Below are 21,510 nucleotides of genomic sequence, written 5' to 3' on the forward strand. Positions count from 1 at the left end.
TCTCAGCACGAGAGTCAAACGAAAATGAGCGAGCAGCACGTTCCAATCCAAGGGGAATTCACTAATGCGAACGGCTTACATTAGCCACTGGACCATGACAGAACATCACACACACACACACACACACACACAACTCCTCAGAAATGAAAGCTCTCCTCTCCCGCTCCGTCACCAGCTGTTGCCTCATTTTGCAGAAAAGGGCCGAAGTTTCTCATTCTAGAGTCCGGGGGGTCAAACGTACTGGTTCCAGCTGGCCATGACCAGGAAAAACAGCCCTCTTCCACCTGTGCCCCTGAAATAGCTCGGGCAGCTACTCCTTCTGTGTGTGCCAGAGACCCACCACCTAAGACAAACCAGGGGAAAGCGGCTGGAACAGGCCTGGCAGGAGATCTCACGTTCTAAAATCAGCCCAGTTATTTTTACGATACAAGGAGGAAAACTTCCATGAAAAATTGTAGAGAAGCAAAGCAGTAAGTGAAGAAAAAAACTCAGCCAACAAGCTGTACTGCTTCGGACAATGCTGGCTGAAAAACGATTTGACGGGTTAGAAATGACGCACCAATAAGGAAAGCTAGGGCTGATCCTAATCTTTTTGTGTGTGTGCATATTTCAGTGTACATGAGTCACTGTCTAAAAAGGACCAGCGATTCCCTTGCAGGATATAACTTGGCTCACTTGCTCAAGCCAGCTGAAGTACGTGATCTCCTCCAGGTTTTCAAGCTGAGAAAGGGCACAGATTTATACACTGATAGGATTATTTTGAGGGCAGCAATTTTGCTCTTATGGACCTCTTCTTTCTTTCTGTACCTCTGTGTACCTGTGCTTTTTATGGCATGTTATATTCAGGGAAGAATACCCATTTCCGCCGGACGGTAAATTCCATCTTTCGGGACCGTTACAACTCCAGACTCTCCCTCGAAGGGAAGAATTTCTGTTGCAAACATCCTGGCATCAGGACCGAAAGGGAACTTCCAAAAATTGGCAACCAAACCCGGCCGAACGCCCTGACCTGCGAATTTCCTTCATTTGCCTCACCACGAAACGGAAACAGCACCCTCTCCGTGGGTGAAGATGGGTTCGTATAAAGAGACAGATGGAAGCTGGGGGGGCACCTGACGGATCAAGAAGCCAAGCGCCTAGAATCCGCTCTCCCTCTGGGCTTGCTCTCGAGACATCTCATGGCACGTTCAGCGGGAGAGTGAAGGGATTTGCTAGAAGCCAGGTGCTTCTCTCGGACAAAAAAAGGTCCGACTCCGCATGGCTCCGGGGGCGGACAAAGGGGTGAGAGAAGGGTCGTCTTCCAAGAGACCAAGAAGGCAGAGATGTGCCAAAAAACCGTGTCCGGCTGGTTCCCATGGAAACAAGAGTCAGGGAGGGAGAGCCCACAGTGGTGGTCGGGAACGCTAGCGAGTTTGACACGATCACAGAACAATGAAGGAGGGTATTCGGGGACGAAGGGTGTCCCTCGCATTCACAGTCCGTTACCGTCATAACACATCTCTCGGAAGGAAGGAAGGACCAGGAGCAATGCTAATGCTTATCTCAGATTATCTCTTTCCCTTGAACAACGATGCCGTACTGGAAAGATGGGTTTCTAAAATGCCTCCGCGAAACTGTGCCTGGTGTGTACCGAACCATAGGGTTTGGAAGAAGGGAGCAGTTCCTTAAACCAGTTCTTGGTATCAAGGAAGCTCTCTTGAGGAGACACGCTTGCTCGCCAAGGGCATCAGGAGGCCACCTGCCGAGATCAGGATTTTAACACACCCAAAGACCTTCCCCCGGGTGAGGCGCGAGGCATTGCCTCCGAATATAATGCTTCGATCTGTTGGTTCTGAAAACTTGTCCCCTGGAACCCAGCCTTGGGGTTCCCCAGATGTTCTTGGACTCAAACTCCCAGAAGCCTTCACTCACCCCGAGCTGTGCCGGCCAGGGTTTCTGGGAGTTGTAGTCCGAAAACATCTGGGGACCCCAGGTTGGGGAACGCTGTAGGAAATTCCACAATGAACTTCCCAGAATGAATCTCCCAAACTACCAAGGGTTTCCCTTTTTGCCCACGCGACTGGCAGATTGTGTGGAAGTGGGGAAAAAATCACACATACACACCTAGCGGTGACTGTACTACAAGTGCAGAACAGAGGCTGTAAGAAACCAATAAACCCAAAGGCTTCGTGGGTGACTGTACCGCAATCCACAGACGGGAATCGTGAAGAAGCAAAATGGCAATTCAAGAGGCAGACGACAGAACATACCTGCAAATAATGATGAAGAACTTGACCAGCAGGAGGGCCTGGTGGAGGCCAGCCTCGGCCATCTCTTGACGGGAGGTCTGGGACACGCAGCACGTGAGCTGCTGGGTGAGCACGTGGACGACATCCCGAGGGAGCAGCGGAATCTCCGAAACCGACTCCTCGGGCCTGGAAGGTTTAAACCAAGAGATTACAGAAATAGTACTTGTTCAGAACAGGGCAGCGCATCAGCGGAGGAAAAACCCCAAGATGCTAAGGTTGCATCTCTTTGGGGGTCCCAAGGGAACCACACCCACTTCCTTAATATATGGCCCTTGAGGTCGTTTCCCGATTTTTTTCAGCACCAGAGTTTTCCTGTTCAAAAAAATGCAAAGAAATCTCTTCCTGGCTTTAAGGTAAATGCCCGTGATATCCTTGGTCCCACCTGCTCCACCCAGCCATGAAACCCAGCCCGAGACCACTTCCGAAATCAGAGATTTCCAGTTAGAATACTTTGGGACCAACTGCAAGCTCTCGGGTCGAATTGTTTACATGCGCTTCGAACATGGATTAGCTTTCACAATGTTTTCTGGCATATTCCAGCCTATCCTCTCTTTTATGTACCATGTAAATATTGTGCCTCGGTGGTGAGGCCATGTTTTTCTGGTGTGTGTTTATTATCCGGCAACCTGGATAGTAAAGAATCTGGAGAGCAAGCTTTAGGGGGAGGCATTGAGGGAGCTCATTTGGTTCAAAAGAAAAGACAGGGAGCTGAGATGGCTGTCATTTCAAATATCTGAAGGGCTGTTGTGCAGAAGATATGCAGAACTTGTTTTCTTCTGTTCCTGAGCACACGACTGGAATGGAAAGATTCAAATCCAAAGAACAGGGAGATTTTAGGTATCGATCAGGAAGAACTTCCTGACAATTGGCTCTCCTGTTTGCTTCATGGGAGGGTCAAAGGCAGCTCTTGGTGGCTCAGCCCGTTGGGATAGAAGCTACGGGAGATCTAACAAGAAAGCCCTGGGATCCTTGGATGGACGAGCAAGAAACAAATGCGTTTAACACGCATAAACTCGGATGGGGCCTTTTACGAGCTCAGAGTCCCAATTCTACCGCTAAATCCACACAGAACTACATCTACAACGTAGACCATCTACAGCTCTGACTCCTGCACTGTTGTCAACAGCATCCCCATAGTTCAGCTGCCTACCAGGTATCTCTCTCCGTGTCTCCATAAATGAACAAATAAAACAAACAAACAAAAAACACCCCAAATTTTTTTATTGATATTTGCTGTTTGGATCATTTTAAGTCCCAGTCAACACTGGGCAAAAATAATAATTAATAACTAACAACAACAACAACAACAACAACAACAACAACAACAAATCCACTGCTCCAAACTGCTGTGTTTGTTTGATTTTGTTTTGCTAAAGCAAGGTCTGTAAGTTGGCCCTGTTCAAGGAAATCAACATTTCTTCCATCAATAGACTTCACTGGGGTGGGGAAGCACTCTGTAGTACAATAAAATCTGCTTTATTTTATTTCACCCAAATTTGTTTTACTTCTGTTTCCTGTCTTGGGGTAGTGGTGGATGTGGATAAAACACTCTTGATTCTGCACGCATCCACGCTCTTTCAGACAGTTGATACGTATATCCCACAGGTCCAGAGTTCAATTCCCGATTGCAGCTTCTGGGAAAGGAGCCAGCCTGGGTGGCCTTGGGCAAGCTGTACAGTCCCAAAGGGCTTCAGAAGAAGGGAATGAACGAGACGCTCCCTGTGTCAAATACTTTAATAAACCAAGCTGCTCCTGTTTTTTGGCATGCTTCCTTGATTTCAGCTGCCTGCTTTAACTCAGCAGGAGTTTTGGTGGCGAGAAACTCCTGCCGATCTACTGGAGATCTCGTGGAAAGCCACCTTCTGCCCATTAGCTCTTTAGACGGAGGACCAAGGGTACCGCACAGTTCAAAAACAGGGGAAAGAAGAACTTCAAACATTACAAGAAGGGAAGTAATCAGAGAATTGAAGGAAGCATTCATTTCTCATAGGCACTTTCAGAATGATCTGTCAGAAACCAACGCTTGCGTACCAAGTGGAGACACTTAACCTTGTGAAAGAGTGTGTTGGGAAGAACTGCATGCGTTGAGCATCTCTGGCATGCAGTTCTGAACATGACATTCTAAAATGAAGTTCTTGCGTTGCTCATTATTTCTGGACAGCCAGGTTCATGTCAGTCCGCTGATGCAAGCAGTTTGCTGCACTGTGCATTATTTACACACGGCATCGCTATTATTAAAAAGGAGAGGAAAGTACAAAGGAGTATTTCCTGGTTCCCTTTAGTGGCCAGTTGGGACATGGAGTGTTTATGACGATGCACGAGAATAAACCCAAAGACTACTTAAAAGAAATGGGAATTTTTTTAAAAAAAAAATCTGAAAAATCCTGTCCAAATAAGTCTAAACAAGCTCTTAAAGGAAATATTCAAGCGTAACTACTTTTATTGCACCTAAGTAATTTCCGAGTTACTTGCTATACCCAAAAAGCAACTTTGTAATCACTAGTTACAAACTTTTAGTTGTAACTACCGTACTTTCTGCCAAGCTCTGATCTAGTGATATGTTCCAGAATGTCCCCCCCCCTCCAGTGAAGCGTGAGCCACAAGAGGGCTTAGGAAAGCATCTATAAAAGGGTTTGAGAAACAAAAATATATTTTAGAGATATCTGGGGAATTTTTATGAATTAAAGGGAAAGGCCAGGTACCACCAAAAGAATAAGCAGCATTTTTGGAAGGGGAATGGGGCATCATAAATGAAATCAATGCAGCACGTCCCATCAAAGAGGGCACTTTGTGTACGTATATATTAAGTGCTTTCCTAGTTCTGTATTTTGTGTGTGTTTGTGTGTGTATTTTATATTCTTTCAAAAACAAATAACAAAAAAGAGGAGAGCATCTGTAGTAGATGGAATAATTCACTGGAAATGCAGTGAGGTAGGAAGTGAAACACAAATAAAAAATATAGCATTGCAGACATAAACTCTTTTTTGCTGCTTATTAAACTGATCCATCAAGTGAATTTTAAAAATACCCTTTTCCTGTCTGACGACGCGTAACTTTAATAATACATGGGGATCTTCTTTATATCTTGATTAGATATAAGCGTTTCCTGAAAAGCTTTATTTGCTTCAGATGATCTTCTAAAAAGACACTTTTACTAAGGCATAATCTGCATAATCTTTATATAAAAAAGAGGAAAAACCCAGTTACCTTTAAATGCTTATACCAAAGAATCATGCATTCTGGAGAATGAAGATGCACATGCTTTCGTGATGAAGACCTTCCTAACATTCGTCTTCCCCACCTTTCCGATTTGTGCTACAAGGCCAGGAGCCTTTGGCAGGCTCGTAAAGATTTTTTTAAACAGCGATCCCATCTTCACGTTCGTTTTTAAAGCAGGGAGAGCAGGCCATATTCCAGGGACAGAAATTCTGGGTTGTGTTCCAGAGCATGCCAACCACAGGAAGGAGCGAGCGGACCCCTTATCGCCTGCCCAGAGGCCAAACCATCTGTTCAACCACATCTCATAAATCATGTTGCCCCCCAACAGCGGGGAAACAGGAGTACTGTATTCTGGAAAGTGGAGGAACAGCTGGGGAAGATGGTGAGGTGGTGCAAGATGGGGGTAAAAGAATAATGGTCTGTGTTTACACATTCAGTCTTTTACACAGAGAGAGAGAGAGAGGAATGGGAAGGGATCAGGCAGAACACGGTGCACACGTGGGTCATCTTGAGCAGTTATTGCATCAGGCGTGAGTGTAGAAACACCGCAATGTGGAAACCGCTCTCTGTTTGCTCATCGCTAGCCCAGAGAGGGTGGAGGAAGCAGAGGAGATGGGTCAGGCGGAAGCCTGGAGGCCAATGATTTCTCCAAATGGTTCTCCGATAGTCTCCCAGCTACATATTCCTTCAAGCTTTTCTCATCATACAGAAACGGAGGGCGTGGACTCGACTCCCTCTATTACCATCTCCACGCAAGAATTGGAGGTTGTTCATGACTTTGTGTACCTTGGCTCAACCATCTCCGACACCCTCTCCCTAGATGTCGAGCTGGATAAATGCATCGGGAAAGCAGCCGACATGTTCTCTAGACTCACAAAGAGAGCATGGCTTAATAAGAAGCTGACGGCATATACCAAGATCCATGTCTATAAAGCCTGTATCCTGAGCACACTCCTGTCCTGCAGTGAGTCCCGGACCCTTTGTGCACGGCAGGAGAGGAAGATGAACACCTTCCATATGCGTTGCCTCTGACGGATTTTGGTATCACCTGGCAGGACAAAGTTCCCAATAGAGTAGTCCTAGAACAAGCTGGAATTTTCAGCATGTATACATTACTGAAACAGCGATGTCTACATTGGCTTGGGCATGTCGTGAGAATGGCTGACGGTCAGATTCCAAAAGATCTCCTGTATGGAGAATTAATGCAGGGAAATCGCCCCAGAGGGAGGTGGAGGGTCTAATTTTCTCCTTCGGGCTGGTCGGACCTCAAGCGGTGATGTTGGGAGGCAAAGACAGCAGATGGAAATAAAAATGGAGGCCATTTGTATTTGAGCTTGTGGGAGGTGGTGGGGGGAAGAGAACCAGAGAAATGCTGAATGATATTCCCAGGGAGACAGCCATGTTAAGTCGGCTGCCGTGAAATCAATAAGGAACCTTGTCAAGCTTTAAAGACTCGCACACTCTCTTTTCTGATTCGGAGTTTGCGGACTGCAGCCCAGCTCTGCATCCGAAGATGCATGCTACGGTCCGCCAACATTTATGTGCCCAAACCCCCACACGTCCGAGCCTTTAAGGCGCCACTTGTTGTTTTTATTTATGAGTTCTGGTAAATACGCCCTTGGAAATGCATATGAATACACATTTCTGGGGTTTTTTTACTTACTCATTTCAGACAGTGGGCAGGTGAATCAGCAGATACCGATCCCATGGATGGGGGGGGGGGTGTCCTACTGCAATGGTCAGTATCGCAGTGGTGCTCACATAAAGGTTGCATCACTTGCTGTGGCTAATTGCAGCTAATTGATGAGTCACTGGGATACTTCTCTGTCATGGCCCCAGTCATGCATTCAACTGCAAGGCCTCATCAATTAGCCCTGGCAAGTTATGCAAATCTTAACTACACGAGAACAGGATTTCTATTGTTACAGGTGGAACAGGTAATATTGATAACACCACATTATTTCCAAGTTGTGTGTTTTAGTTTGCTGGTTGGGGCCACCTGGAACGGAGGATGGTGCCCAAGCTTTACTGTTCCATGCCAGGTGACATGAAGTGGCAACCCCTCCATGCCACCACACCCCCTCTCACAAAATCACAGAAAAGTCAAGTTGGAAGGGGCCTACAAGGCCATCAAGTCCAACCCCCTGCTCAAGGCAGGAATACATATCAAGGATATCTGATAAATGGTTGTCTCAATTTCTCTTGAATGCCTCCAATGTTGGAACACTCACCACCTCCCCCTGAGGTCACCGGTCCCACTGTCGTACTGCTCTAACAGTTAGGAAGTTTTTCCTGATATTCAACCAAAATCTGGCTTTCTGCAGCTTGAGCCCATAATGACATGTCCCGCACTCTCGGATGATCGAGAACAGATCCTGCCCCTCCTCTGGAGGACAGCCTTTCAGATATTTGAAAAGTGCTCTCCTATCCCCTCGCTCACAGGTGGCACAAAAGGCCGCAACACTTCCCACCCGGTCCAGCCGTGCAGGAGAAATACTTACCTTCTCGGTTCCAGTGAATGCACCGCAATGATCTTCTCAAAATTTGCGACAAACGCTTCCAGCCACTGCTGTAGGTAGGCCAAGTCTTTCTGGAAAAGAGCGGACAAAGACGTAATGAGAAAGTGTCCTTTCCTCTTCTCATAGAGTAAGGAATATTCTAAAATTCAATTCCCCCCCCCAAGCGAGCTGTGGGTGGCATCTGGTCCAACACATCTAGCTGCGAAGACGCTCATCTGCTTGCAACTAGAAGTCCTAAAAGTTCAGGATCACTTCAAATCTTACTTCCATGGGCAGCCCAGAATCCGTTGCATTGTCTCAGCACTACACGGAGAGCCAGCAGAGTGCTGGATCTTTGCAGATTTCCAGGACTGCCAGAAAAACAAACAAGTGGGTCCTAGACCAAACCAAGCCAGAATACTCTCTCTGGAGGCAAAAAAAGTGTTGAAAATGAAGCTGTCTTACTTTGGGCACAACGTGAGAATGCAAAGGGTTCTCTCTGGAAAACAACAACAACAATGCTGGGAACAGTGTAAGGGAGCAGGGAAAGAGGGAGACCCAAGGCGAGATGGATTGATTCCTTAAAGGAAGCCACTGCTTTGAGTTTACAAGAGCCAAGCCGGGCAGCTGAGGCCAGCACATGGTGGAGATTGCTCGTTCCTAAGTCAGAGGTGACTTGACAGCACATTAACAACAATAGAACGGAGCAGAAATGAGAGGAGGGAATCCCCATACCAGAATTGGAAGATCCTGTTTTTGTTATCCGCTGAGCTACGAAACATACTGGGTGACCTTGGGCTGGAGACTCCCTTTTCGTACAGCCTACCTTAACTCCCAAGGTCATTTTGAGGAGGAAGCGTAAACAAAGAGACGGGTGTATGCCAACCTGAGCTCACACTACAGAGGAAAGGGGAAATGTAAATACAACGGCTAATGGAGGACCGAGCAAGCCCCACAGGCTTTTTTGTTATTGCTGTAAATATTTACAGCACCCATCAAAACCATGTTCGCCTTTTGAGAAATGTTCAAGATGCTTTGGAAAAACATCCACTTAGCCACCATTTTTACAATGCCTACCATCTGAATTAATGACACCATCCCGCATCCATCTGACCGATGGCACTGAAATACATACTGTATTTTTCCGTGTATAACACTATACTTTTGTCTAAAATCTTTAGAATAAAAATTGAGGGTTGTCTTATACACGGAAGTAAGCTGAGAAGAGAACATAAACAAATGGAGGGGAAAGAAGTGATCCTGCAGGGCTTTGATCCCTTTCCCCCTACACTTGCTAAGTCCCACTTAGATTTCTTACTTTTGGGTTAGAAAAATGGGGGGGCGTCTTATACATGGGGGCGTCTTATACATGGAAAAATACAGTAGTTTTATCGCTTACTTGACATCCTGTGATGTCACATCAGGTGCTGGATCATGGTACCATCGGGATCCCTAAACTGATCTTCTCTGGGGTAAGATCACCTATGTCAGTGGTTCCCATCCCTGGGTCTCCAGACCCTCTTAAGACTAAAACTCCCAGAAGCCTTTACCACTAGCTGTGCTGGCCAGGAGCTTCTGAGAATTGAAGTGGGGGGGGGACCCAAATTTGGAAACCTCTCGACTTATGGGATTGATTCCGGATGGAAAAAGAAGCACACGGAGGAAACAATCACAGGAGAATTATATTTATGGACACAGCAAATCGTTTCCTTGTTTGCTGGCGATTTCGGGGAAGGAACAATTTTCAAAGACTTTTAAGCTAGTCCTACACAGGAGGGGCAGGATCTGTTCTCCATCATCCCAGAGTGCAGGAGACATAATCATGGGCTCAAGGTCCAGAAAGCCAGATTTCAGCTGAATATAATGGAGGGAAAACTTCTTAACTGTTAGAAAAGTATGACGGTGGAAAGAATGACCGCGGGAGGAGGTAACGGTGCCAACCCTGGAGGCAATCGAGAGGAAACAGGACCACCGTCTGTCAGATTTGTATTCCTGCCTTGAGCAGGGGGTGGGACTGGATGACCTTTGAGGCCCCTTCCAACTCAACTATTCCATGCTCCTACGAGGCCCTATAAGTTTGGATGGAAAAGTTGAGACTTTTTCCAAATACAGCACTAGTTCTATCGCTTAAGCGATCACAACCCTCTCCAGTTACCTGCGGCTGTGCCTGGTCAGCGAGCTACCGTCTACCGATAGCTTTGTTTGGCAACAAGCAGGACTTAAGCCTGGGGGTCGATCCACTGCAGACAGAGGGAGACCTTGGCTACTCGCTCCACGTGCATGTTTCCAAATCCCAAAGAGGAATCAAAAAGGAAGCACCACCATTAACTGCTCCGTGCTCAGAGGAACTGCTTGCATTGAGCTTGCCAGTTGCCACATTAAGCTCTTACCCTCTGTATTATTTACACACAACCCAGATCTATTACGACCTCTGACCGGCTTGTCTTGGCCATTTCACAGAGAGGGTTCTCCCAGAATTCTGTTTTCGGTTGCACATTTATTTTTATAATGCATCATCCGTCGTCTACGGACAAGGGGTGCCCAAGCATCCCCTGTGTAATTTTTTTTAAAAGTTGTATAATGACAGTAAAACCGCAAAGAAAAGTGGAGGGGAGGGGAAAGTGATTTGAGAACCAAACAGATTCTTGAAAAGAAGAAATAAAACAACATGCTGGGCCCAGAAAGGAAAGCAGTCATTTTGGTGCCAGGAAGAACAGCAGGTTGCTGCCAAAGTATATTTCCCCTGGGAGGTCATGCTACGAGAGAACAATAGGAATGATATTTAGAAGGCAAGGCAGATCCCTGGCCCATGTTAGCAGCAAGGAAGGAGCACAGCCTTGTTTGGATGAGCTGAGACCCCGCGGTGGCTTTCTGCTGTCCTTACGGCACATGGCCGAGCCGGCCATGGCGACCTGAGCAGGCTTCCCCTGGTTTGATCATCCACAGAGCACCCAGTGGTTTCCAGCAGTTTTGACCACAACCCCCACTTTTCTCCATAGGCCCTGGCCACCCTTGCCAGAGCTTATGGGAGTTGTTATCCAAAACATCTGTATGAGGCATCAGAATTCCCCGCCACTATATACTGCTCCAGAGACCCAGAGTGGGCCATGTCCCCCACAGGGCTTAGCAAAAGGAGGGGGGAAAGGGATCAAAGCAATTTCACAACTGCACAATCATTTTGATCCCTTTCCCCTTTATGCTGCCACGGGATTGCTTTGATACTTTCCCCCTCCTTTTGCTAAGCCCCATGGGACTTAGCAAGCAGAGGGGAAAGCAGGGATCAAAGCGATCTTGCAGCACTTTGATCCCTGCTTTCCTTTTGCTAAGGATTAGCAAGTGGAGGGGAAAGCAGGGATCAAAGCCCTGCAGGATCACTTTGATCCCTGCTTTCCCCTTCACGTTGTTTTTTTCTCCTCAGCTTACTTCCGTGTATAAGACAACCCTCAATTTTTAGTCTAAAGATTTTAGACAAAAGTAGTCTTATACAAAGAAAAATACAGTAGTTGCCAGACGTACCATATGTTTCTGTGTATAAGACGACCCCCACTTTTCTAACCCCAAATTAGAAAAATCGATCGCTGCTTTTCCCCTCCACTTCCTAAGCCCTGTGGAGCTTAGGAAGCGGAGGGGGAAAGCAGGAATGAAATTGCTGCAGGATCACAGGGCTGCGATCCTGCAGCGCTTTGATCCCTTTCCCCCCCTTACTTCCGTTTATTAGACGACCCTCAGTTTTTAGTCTAGAGATTTTAGATAAAAGTATCATCTTTTATGGAAAAGATGATACTTTTCCATACTGGATGAGCTGAGACCCGGCGGTGGCATTTAAACGTTAGACAGTTTGCCACTGAAAAACGGTATTTAAGGCACAAAATGGAACAGTGTGACCCATGGGGCAAATGGAGACCCCCTAAGCCAGGTTTTCGGTAGCCCTACAATGACCATTTTTAAATGACAGAATTATATCTCTGGGGGACATGATTCTCTACTATGCTTGCCCCCCAACATTTCTACTCTTTTCATCTTGTTTTAGTTTGGTCCCTTTTTCCTTTCCCTCTTTCTTTCTTTTCCTGCCTTTCTTACTTTCCCCTCTCTCTCTTCCCCTTCCTTGCTTTCCTTCCAAAACATAAAAACCAATTACAGTGGACCCTTGACTTACAGACGGCTTGACTTACAGACTTTTTGAGTTACAGACTTCTCTGGCTGCAAAATTTAGGTTTGACTTGCAGACTGAGATTTGACTTACAGACCAGAAAAAAACCAAAATGGAACAAAAACGGCCTGTTACGGGATTAATCGGTTTTCAGTGCACTGTAGGTCAATGGAGACTTGACTTACAGACTTTTTGACTTGAGAACCGCCTTCCAATACGGATTAAGTTCTCAAGTCAAGACCCCACTGTAATCTTACAAGGTCTACATTACCATATCTGCTTTCTATTTAAATACAAAACAGACTAAGACTGCTACAAATCTTAGAAGGATATTTTTACTTCTAGAGCCAGGGAAGACTGGCTTCAGCCTCATCCAGACCTTGGGAGGTGGTTCTGTTTTATTTTAAACCTCAGCAACCAGAAGCCCTCCACTGATGAGTTTTAAATTTACAAACCAAGAGTTCACGGCCAAGATTTCCTGAGACATTTGGAGGCATAACTCGCATGTGCCAGGGGACACAGAAGTCAAAAGCCGTCCAAAGGCTGTTAAATCCACTGCCTTATGGATGGACTTCTTCAGAAAATCTCCAATTTACAAAGGAGTGCAATAACAACACAAAGGCAAAGCTTCTCAGATATGATTCACTATCCAGAACCCCCTAACCAGTCAAACCTCTGGCTTACTTTGGGGACCAAAATCATTCTACTAAATTCTCCCTCTGGAATGATATGGGCAGCCTTTCCAAAATGGTTACCTGGCATGCTGATAGGGAGATCTGGGGAGTTCCCATTGCAAAATGTAACTCTAACAAACTTTCCCTTACGTTTCATATTGCATCTGGATACTGATGTGATGGGCACTTAAGAGTGGAGTTTACCAGCTGGGCTGCTCTGCCCGCTACACCCTTTCCGAGGAAAGAATGATTCATGTCCTCACGATTTTCCGATCCAACGACATGCCGTATCTTTAAAAATTGTCCAGACACATAAACTGGGTCAGACTGCATCTGTTGCAGGATGATGGCACACTGTCTAACGTTTAAATGCAAATTTTGCAGCAGGTTTTCTCCAGACCATTTTTACACCGGACCCAATCCTTCCACGCCTTGAACATCCTGGTTCTCGACGATCTTAAGACCAGGTGCCAGAATGTTTAATCTACTGGGATGATTTTAATTCTCTGGAGACGAAACTGATTTTAATGGTTTCTATGGTTATGTTCAGTTTCATTCGATTTTAATGATTCTTATGGCTGAGAGTTCATTTTTTCCTTACGGTCTTTATTACATCCTAGGACAGCGGAAAACTATCTTGACCCACTAATTATGATGGGAAGGAAGAAATGGGTTACAGTACTCAATAAATAAAAACCCTTGCAATCCAGCCAAGAAAAGCCATAATGGGTTTGGTCTAGATATAAATGCCTCTGAGCCAGACAGCATAGCCTCGATAGCCAAGGGAAATGCTTGCTGTGGAGCATGGGAGATGTAATCAACCACTTTTGAAGGAAAAACTATTGGGAAGATCAAGACATTTAAACACAAAAATGCTTCAGTGAGACTTCAACAGATATTAAAGTCTAAGAAGTTAAAAAAAAACACATAATCATCATCTCTAGCCTCCTAAGGGGACTGGTAAACTCTTGTTTCCGTGAGGGGACACCCCTTCGTCCATGGCCAGCACAGAAGTGTGGGGGAACCAGCGTCTTACAAGGCTGGCAGCAAACTACCTTTCTCTAAATCCCAGAATGATGGAGGACTTGGAAGAAGGCCTCTAAGGCCATCGAGTCTCAAGGTGGAGCCCAAATCAAAGCAGATCTGACAGAGGGTGGTGCAATTTTCCTTTGAAGGCCTCCAGCGTTAGAGCGCTCCCCACCTCCCCCTGAGGTCATGGGTTCCGTTGTCGTACTGCTCTAACAGTTAGGAAGTTTTTCCTGATATTCAGCCGAAATCTGGCTTCCTGTGGCTTGAGCCCATGGTTGTGTGTCCTGTACTCTAGGATGACCAAGAACAGATCCTGCCCCTCCTCTGTAGGACAGCCTTTCAAATATTTGAAAAACGCTGTGCTCTCTCCCCTCTGTCTTTTCTTTTCTCGAGGCTAAACATGCCCCGCTCTCTCAGTCTTTCCTCATGGGGCTGGGTTATCAGTCCCCTGATCCTCCTTGAGGCCCTCCTCTTTTTCCTTTTCACAGTCTTATCTTCCCTCTACTCTTATGTAGAGGTGTATGGACATCTGCAAGGGATGTTTTATGTGAGAACACCTCCTACCATTGTGCGCACATACATAGAGACGGCAAACAAAGAAACAGGATTTGGTGTTGGGTTCTAAATCCACCATCTCAAGAAGGCTAGCTTAAATATTATTTCAAGGTTACAGGCTACACGCCTGTTCCTGTCTCCGCCTCGTCCTAGGCGCACGTTCAGGACTGAGAAACCTGGAGCCTTCCTCGATAGAGCTGACATGACTGAAATGCACTCATTTTGATGTGCTGCTTGCTGCACCGTCAAGGAAGACAAGATGTACCTCTGATCCAATCTGAAGTCTAGGAGCACAGAAATATCTAATATCTGCTGTCTCTTTTTTTTTGCAGTGCCCTGGCCCTCTGGGGACTAGTTAAAGATGTGGTCTACCTTGGCTCAAACAAACATCTAACTGGAGACAAGAAATCAGAAGACTGAGACTCAGAAGGGCAGCGATGAAGGAAGTAGAGAAGATCATCAAGTGCAAGGATGTGTCACTGGAGACCAAGACCAAGATCATCCACACTCTTCTTTTTCCGGTCACCATGTACAGTTGCGAGAGCCGGACAGTTAAGAAACATTGACAGGAAAACCAATTGACTCGTTGGAAATGCGGTGCTGGAGGAGAGCTTTGCAGATAACCCTGGACTGCCAGAAAGACGAACAAGTGGATCCCTAGATCAAATCAAGCCTGAAGAATCTCTGGAGGCAAAAATGTTAAAGCTGAGGGTGTCCTATTCTGGGCTCCACCACGAGAAGGCAGGATTCTCTGGAAAAGACCATCATGCTGAGAAAGGTGGAAAGCAGCAGGAAAAGAGGAAGACCGAACATGAGATGGACCAAATCCCTAAAGGAAGCCACAGGCTTGAGCTTGCAAAAGTTGAGCAAGGCAGTTGAGGACATTTTGGAGATCCTTCATTCGTGATAAGACGTTAGAAATGCAACCTGTAAAGAATAGGGACACGTGTGTTCTCAAACAGGAGAACAGCATTTTACTAGGAAAGTAGAACGTTGCTTTGGGTAAGCTGTATTTTCTGATGGTGAATATGAACTCCTTAGACACAGAGGTACAAAAATGCCTCACGCCCAGAGCAGGATCAAACGAGATCCACCCCAAACACCCAGAGCCACAGACCACAGGGTGAAAGTAAAACCAAACCAAATCCAATGGAGCAGAACCTAGACTTCTCATACTATGCGGTATGTATATCCTCGTGCCGAAGTTTCTAATGCCCTCCCCCAGAGAAATGTCCATTTCCTCTGAAATTAGGCAATGAGAGGAGAAAGCGTGGGGCTTGCAAGTCGTGGGGAACAGTCTTAACGTCCACTAGCAGAAAGACTCGAAATAGCACAAGACAGACACGCAAGACCACATCAGAACACCTTCAACCGATCCAGGCTCCCAGACTTGTAAACAAAGGTGCTTCGAGGCATGGAGGCCACTGTGCTTTAATGCGCAGCACATTGCCCTTTGTCCTGTGGCTTAGGACAGGTGACCTTCAGGTAGCCTTCCAAGCCAAAAGCTGGCTGAATAAACCCAGAGAGTGCTCCGTATTAATCTTTGTTAGCAAACATTCAGAAGTGGGGCCCATAACACCCAGGCAGGTTCCTGCTCTAGTTACAGTTAAAATCCAAACAATAGATAAGGCGATCTCCACCTCCTGCCTAGCGGAGAGAAGAACGAAAGTCTGGGCTGAACAGGACCACTCCTATCGCTGGATTTGCATGGAGGCCACCTTCAACTGGAGGTCAGTCAACACTGGATGAAGCCTGTCGGAAATCACAGATGGCTCTTCTCCCCACCCTTCTTCCTTCCGTAAGAGAGGTCGGGGACCTCCGTGTCGGGTTATAAGGTGTCAAAGATGCTCAGTCTCGCAGGCTGTCAAAAAACAGCCCTGACCGTTACTTTGGGTTTGGGTGAGAAATGGCTAATGGATGGGAAAAGGAGTCCGCTTCTGGGATTTTTCCTTTGCGTGATGTCCCTTTGCGAATGGCAGGGAGCACAAGAGGGGATCCAGTAGACCATCTTGACTGTGGACATGGGTGTCGTCCACATTCAAGCTGCGCTTTGCCAGGTAAAGCTTGGCATCAGAGATGGGGGTGACGTGCCAAAATTGCACTCTGTCTTGGCTCGTGGGTCGTCCAATTTGACAACCCACGAACCACAAATTGCCCCTCCCAGTGGCCCAATGATAGGGAACGAAGGGACGAATATAAAAGAGTTATACTCGTTGCTTCATATTCATTGGGGGTTCTCTGGACTCCAAGAATACGAAGCAACCATTATCTGATGAATCAGGGATGTACGTTGAATATTCTGATTCGTTTTTATATTCGTCCCCACGTCTAACTTGGCATCCTTTTTCCTGCTGGCAATGTAGGCATGACCTTCTGCCGCCCTCTCGGGCCATTTCCTGGCTTTTCGAATTGTGGGTACAGAAGCACAATATCTCACATTCATAAACTGGAGGTATAAAGTCTGAGATCACTGTGATTTAATGTGTGACAGATATTAAACAAGAGTGACCAACAGACACATCTGCTTTAAGGAAGCTTATGTCTGTTTTTTTTCTGTATTAATTTACAGATATTTATAAAATAGATATGGTGATCTCAGAGTAAATAACAAGGTTAAAACAAGATACACAAGGCACAGAATTAAAATGTACCGACAGGAATCCCACTGGGGGTTTTTTTATGCAGGCAGAAGGGAAATGATGTAGCACTCACTCATTTCCAGCTGGCAATTAAAGAGTCCCTGCTGGGATTTTTTTCAGCATTTGCCAAACCAGTGTGCATCCACACACCTGATATCCACAGCTACAGCTCTTTAATTGCCAGCAAGGAGCAAGTGAATCGTATAATAATGATAATCATCTTAGAACTGCAGAACTGGAAGGGACCCTATAGAATAGATCATGGAGTCCAGCCCCCCCTGCCAAGGAGGCACCGAAGGGGAATCAAACTCCCAAACTCTGGCTCCACAAGCAAATACTTAAAACTAATGAGCTATCCAGCGGTTATTCCATTTGTCTTACACCTGTGTAGCTGCACAACAGAATTTCAGCCAGTGTTTACGTTGCCCATGAAAAAGACTGCTGAGTAAACCAGAAGTTTAAAAAAATCCTACTCCAACAAACCCTGGCCCAAATCCTGTTGCATAAATTACACCTATGTAGGGGTGGTGCTGGTTTTTGGCATGGGAGCATTCCCGGTAATTAAAGACTCCCTGCTTTGGTCTCAGCACTTGCGTGAGTCACATACAATTAGTCTCATTGAGGGAGAGGTTGGGTGAGCCCTGGGAACCCTTTAATTCCTAGCAATACTGTCTGCTGGTTGTCATCCTTGCTCATAGGCAGGGGTAAATGACGCAACACCATTTTGGCCACTGTGCCTCAAAACTCAGTCATTATCAACAGCGTACCACTGAGCAGAATGCTGGTTTGCAGGCGCGACATCAACAAGGGAGACACAGAAAAGTTCCTTTCTTCAACTATTATTCTGAACTCTTACACCGGCTGGTCTAAACTACCCTTCCACACCTTGCGGCTCTCTCTGGGGATGATAGGGGTTATTATTTATTTATTTATTTATTTATTTATTTATTTATTTATTTAATTTATACCCCGCCTATCTGGTCGGTGAGGACCACTCTAGGCGGCTAACAACCAGTTGTGGTCCCACTTAGGTGGGGGATGCCAGGTTTTGGCCCAGACATGCAAACTAGAGGTTTACAGATTGGTTTCAGTTTCAGACTACAATATCCAGAATTCCCATTTCTGGGGTATGTGGAGAGCTGTCGTCCAAAAACACAGACCGGCACGCTGCTTATTACAGTTGCTTTGCAACTTGAGGAATACAAAGCCGGCATCTGAGTGACAGAGGGAGACCCATTTTCCACTCTTTCCTGGCAGACTCCTCCAAAATTTGCCCCTCTAAATCTCAGACTACAGCTCCCAGGGGGCTTTGCCATTGGCTATGATCGCTCATACCCCCCCTCCCCATGTCAGCCTGTTAAACTATCGATAAATTACCCGTATTTTTCGCTCCATAAGACGCACCTTTCCATAAGACACATCAATTTTTTAGGAGAAGAAAACAGGAAAATATAATCTGTTTTCTTCGTTCCATAAGACGCACAGACTTTCCACCACCACCACCCCCGTTTTGTGGGAAAAAAGTGCGTCTTATGGTGCGAAAAATACGGTAACTTGTGAATTGAGAGCTAGCATAGGATTATTGGAAGAAAATAACTTTAATGGGATCTGGAACCCTCATATAGAATACATATTTACAAAATATAAAGATTATATCTCAACACAAGAACCATTTTATTTTTTTGAAAGAGACGGGGCACATGAGATAAATTAAGCTGAAACAAATCAATGAGAATATATTTATATATATAATAACCCCCCCCCCCCGGGCCCTGGCACGTTTGAAAGGGGTCACAGACTGTAAACAGTTATTCATATACCTTCTTAGGAGATTTGCTATGTGATGGATATAATCGCGATCTGGCCAATTTTTCTCTCATCTTGTGTTTATAGCCCCGGCCAAAAAATTAAAAGTTTGGAATTGGCTGCTCTAAAGGGACCTCAAGAGGTAGAGAGGGGGAAAAGGAGGAATAACTCTACAAGTTTGTTCCCATAAGGTCCGTCCGTCCAGTAGAAACCTAGTTTGGGGGGAGAACCATTATGGGGGGGTACAACTACCATATCTGTGTTTACATTTACGATGGATTGGCCACAGTCCTATTGGGGGTTTAGGAAATGTTTGCATAAGGTTTGTAACTGATGAACTTTTGGGTGAATCTCGGTGGTGCAAATGAGCACAGGACCAAGCGCGTGACCGAGACACATCTGGCATCTTGCGGATGACCTGCATGCTACACAGTCCTTAGGGGAACACTGATAGGATTTGGACCAGCACAAACCATCTCAGCATCTGTGGCACGCCCAAAATCGAAAAGAAGGGAGCGGAGCCATCATCGGCGGGTTCTGATGCCAGGATGAGACCAAGCCACCTCTATGCCTCCCTACGGCTTCCTGGCCAATGGTCCCCCCCGCCTGTCAAGCTCCCCTCCCTTCCCCACTTCCTTCCTGCCAACAGCAAACAGGCCCTCCTTTCTCTTGCCAGTTTTGGCGCCTCTTCTCCCTGCAGCCACTTCTTCGCCGTTTGCTGTTTTGCTTCTGTCTCTTCTGAAGTCTTGCTCCCACTGGCCCCTGATATAATAACAATCTTAGAACGGCAGAGCTGGAAGGGACCCTCTGGGGTCATCTAGTCCAGCCCCTGTCAAGGAGGCACAGAGGGGGGGAATCGAACTCCCAACCTCTGGCTCCACAGCCAGATGCGTCAACCACTGAGCTATCCAGCCGTCTTAGGTATTGTGAAATTTCTTCAGTGTTTCCCTCCCCAGTTTTCTTGGTCCTCTGCCCTTGCTGCTCTCCCTTACGCAAAAAGCCACATTTTACACCGACTTCCTTTCTCAAATTTCTGCTGCTCAAGCGTCTAGTCCCCTGCAACCTTCCTTCAGCTTTCCTGCTTCTGAGCATCCACCTCACACCGTTTCCCTGCTTCCGGGGCTTCGTCACAGACCTGCGCGGTGCAAAGCTTTGTTGCCGTTACGTGCCGTCAGCGACCCTACGGACAAGCCATCTCCAGAATCCCCTGTCCTCAACTGCGCGGTTCAGCTCTTGCAAACTCAGGCCTGTGTCTTCCTTTAGGGAGTCGATCCATCTTGTATTTGGTCTCCCTCTTTTCCTGCTGCCTTCAAGGCTTTTACAAATGGCTAAATCAGATGGTGAGGATGCAAATTTCAAACCAGCATTCTGAGAAACTTGTCTGTCTGTCCAAGTACATTCTCCTCCAGCTCATCCAGTGTCAAGCGGGTTTCCAGTGCCCCAGAGGCAAAAAAGAAAATGTTTGCAACCAGTCAAACCCTACCACAGACTTTATCCAGACAGAGACCTCAGCAGGATTCAGGATGGATCTCATTTTCCATACCCAGGAAGTCCTTAGAGAGATGCTACTACCAATTCTCTCCAATGTTGCTGGACTGGAGAAAACAACAGTTTTCTTTTCTTTTTTAACCTCCTTATATTTTACGAAGTTGAACAGACTTCCAGGGACGAGAACTGCAAGATCAACAACACATTGCATCTCCTTGTCCACTGCATTTAAGGGCTGCCCAGAGACCAGACATCATGGAAGGAGTCAGACCGAGCCAGCCATTAACCCCAGTTAAGATCCAGTCATTCAACGAACAGATCGGAGGCGGACTTCCCTTGAGCATGCACAAACAGCTTTCCGTACACCACAACCAACAAAGCACTGAGTGCTGTACGTACTGCCTTTAAAGAAGGAATGCTCGGGAACTAGAGAAAGGAGGAGATGGCTTGGCCTGGACCACTTTTATGAGTGACAAGGCGAAAATTCACTACAAAGGCGGCAGCTTCCTCAGTACATTTCCATCAAGGTCTGAACACAAGGTCATTCATAAAACCTGCAGGTAGACACCCGCAGAGCTAAGCCACACTCAAGAAAGAGAGGTGTGCAAAAAGCAGGCAGGTTGGATGAGGGTTTCAGAAACTGTTTCCCAGAAGGGACTTTGCAAAGGTTTTACCTGGCATGCCACGAAACGGCTCTCCCACCGGCCACCCCGATACTCCATCCTCAATCGGTGGAAGGGGCTACAGAAATAAGAGGAGCTGCTCCATGCAGGCCACAGGGTCAGGCCCAAAACGGGGACGGTGGCAACAGTCCACCACGGCCAGCCAGAGGTTGAAGGTTGGGAGAAAACCCAAGCCGACACCAAGGAACCAGAAATGACTTTCACACCGCCGGGCTTCTTGTGTAAAAGAAAGCATCAGGAAATGTCAAGTCACTAAACCCAACAAGACTTCCTTTCGGCGCTGCAAGACGGTCACCGCAAGAACACACGGTTTCCACCAGACGCCTGCCTCGGGGACGGCTCCCACCCCTCCTCTCCCGCCAAACCTGGGCCAAATGAAAAAAAGAAAAGAAAAGAAACACGAAACAGGGACCTATATTCGCCGCGGTGAGCTGCCAGCCACATAAATGTGCACGCACCTTTACAGGTTCGGAGTCACAAA

At 46.5% G+C, this 21,510-nt stretch overlaps 1 protein-coding gene across 5 annotated transcripts in view; it reads right to left on the bottom strand.

The window, feature by feature from the left end:
* Nucleotides 1–21,510, bottom strand: part of NBEAL2 (neurobeachin like 2) — a 128,274-nt gene that overhangs the window by 74,011 nt on the left and 32,753 nt on the right. For 4 of the 5 annotated variants that reach the window (XM_073002771.2, XM_073002773.2, XM_078378400.1 and 1 more), the window contains exons 2-3: nt 8,009–8,097; nt 2,250–2,414 (exon numbers count right to left, since the gene is read on the bottom strand). In XM_073002771.2, coding sequence (XP_072858872.2) covers nt 2,250–2,414; nt 8,009–8,097 — 254 coding nt within the window. Of the gene's footprint in view, nt 1–2,249; nt 2,415–8,008; nt 8,098–21,020; nt 21,492–21,510 lie in introns of those variants that run through there. The other variant, XM_078378401.1, reaches the window with a different exon arrangement.

This window comes from Pogona vitticeps, chromosome 6 (genome assembly GCF_051106095.1).
Source record: "Pogona vitticeps strain Pit_001003342236 chromosome 6, PviZW2.1, whole genome shotgun sequence".
In the NCBI taxonomy this organism is placed as follows: Eukaryota; Metazoa; Chordata; class Lepidosauria; order Squamata; family Agamidae; genus Pogona; species Pogona vitticeps.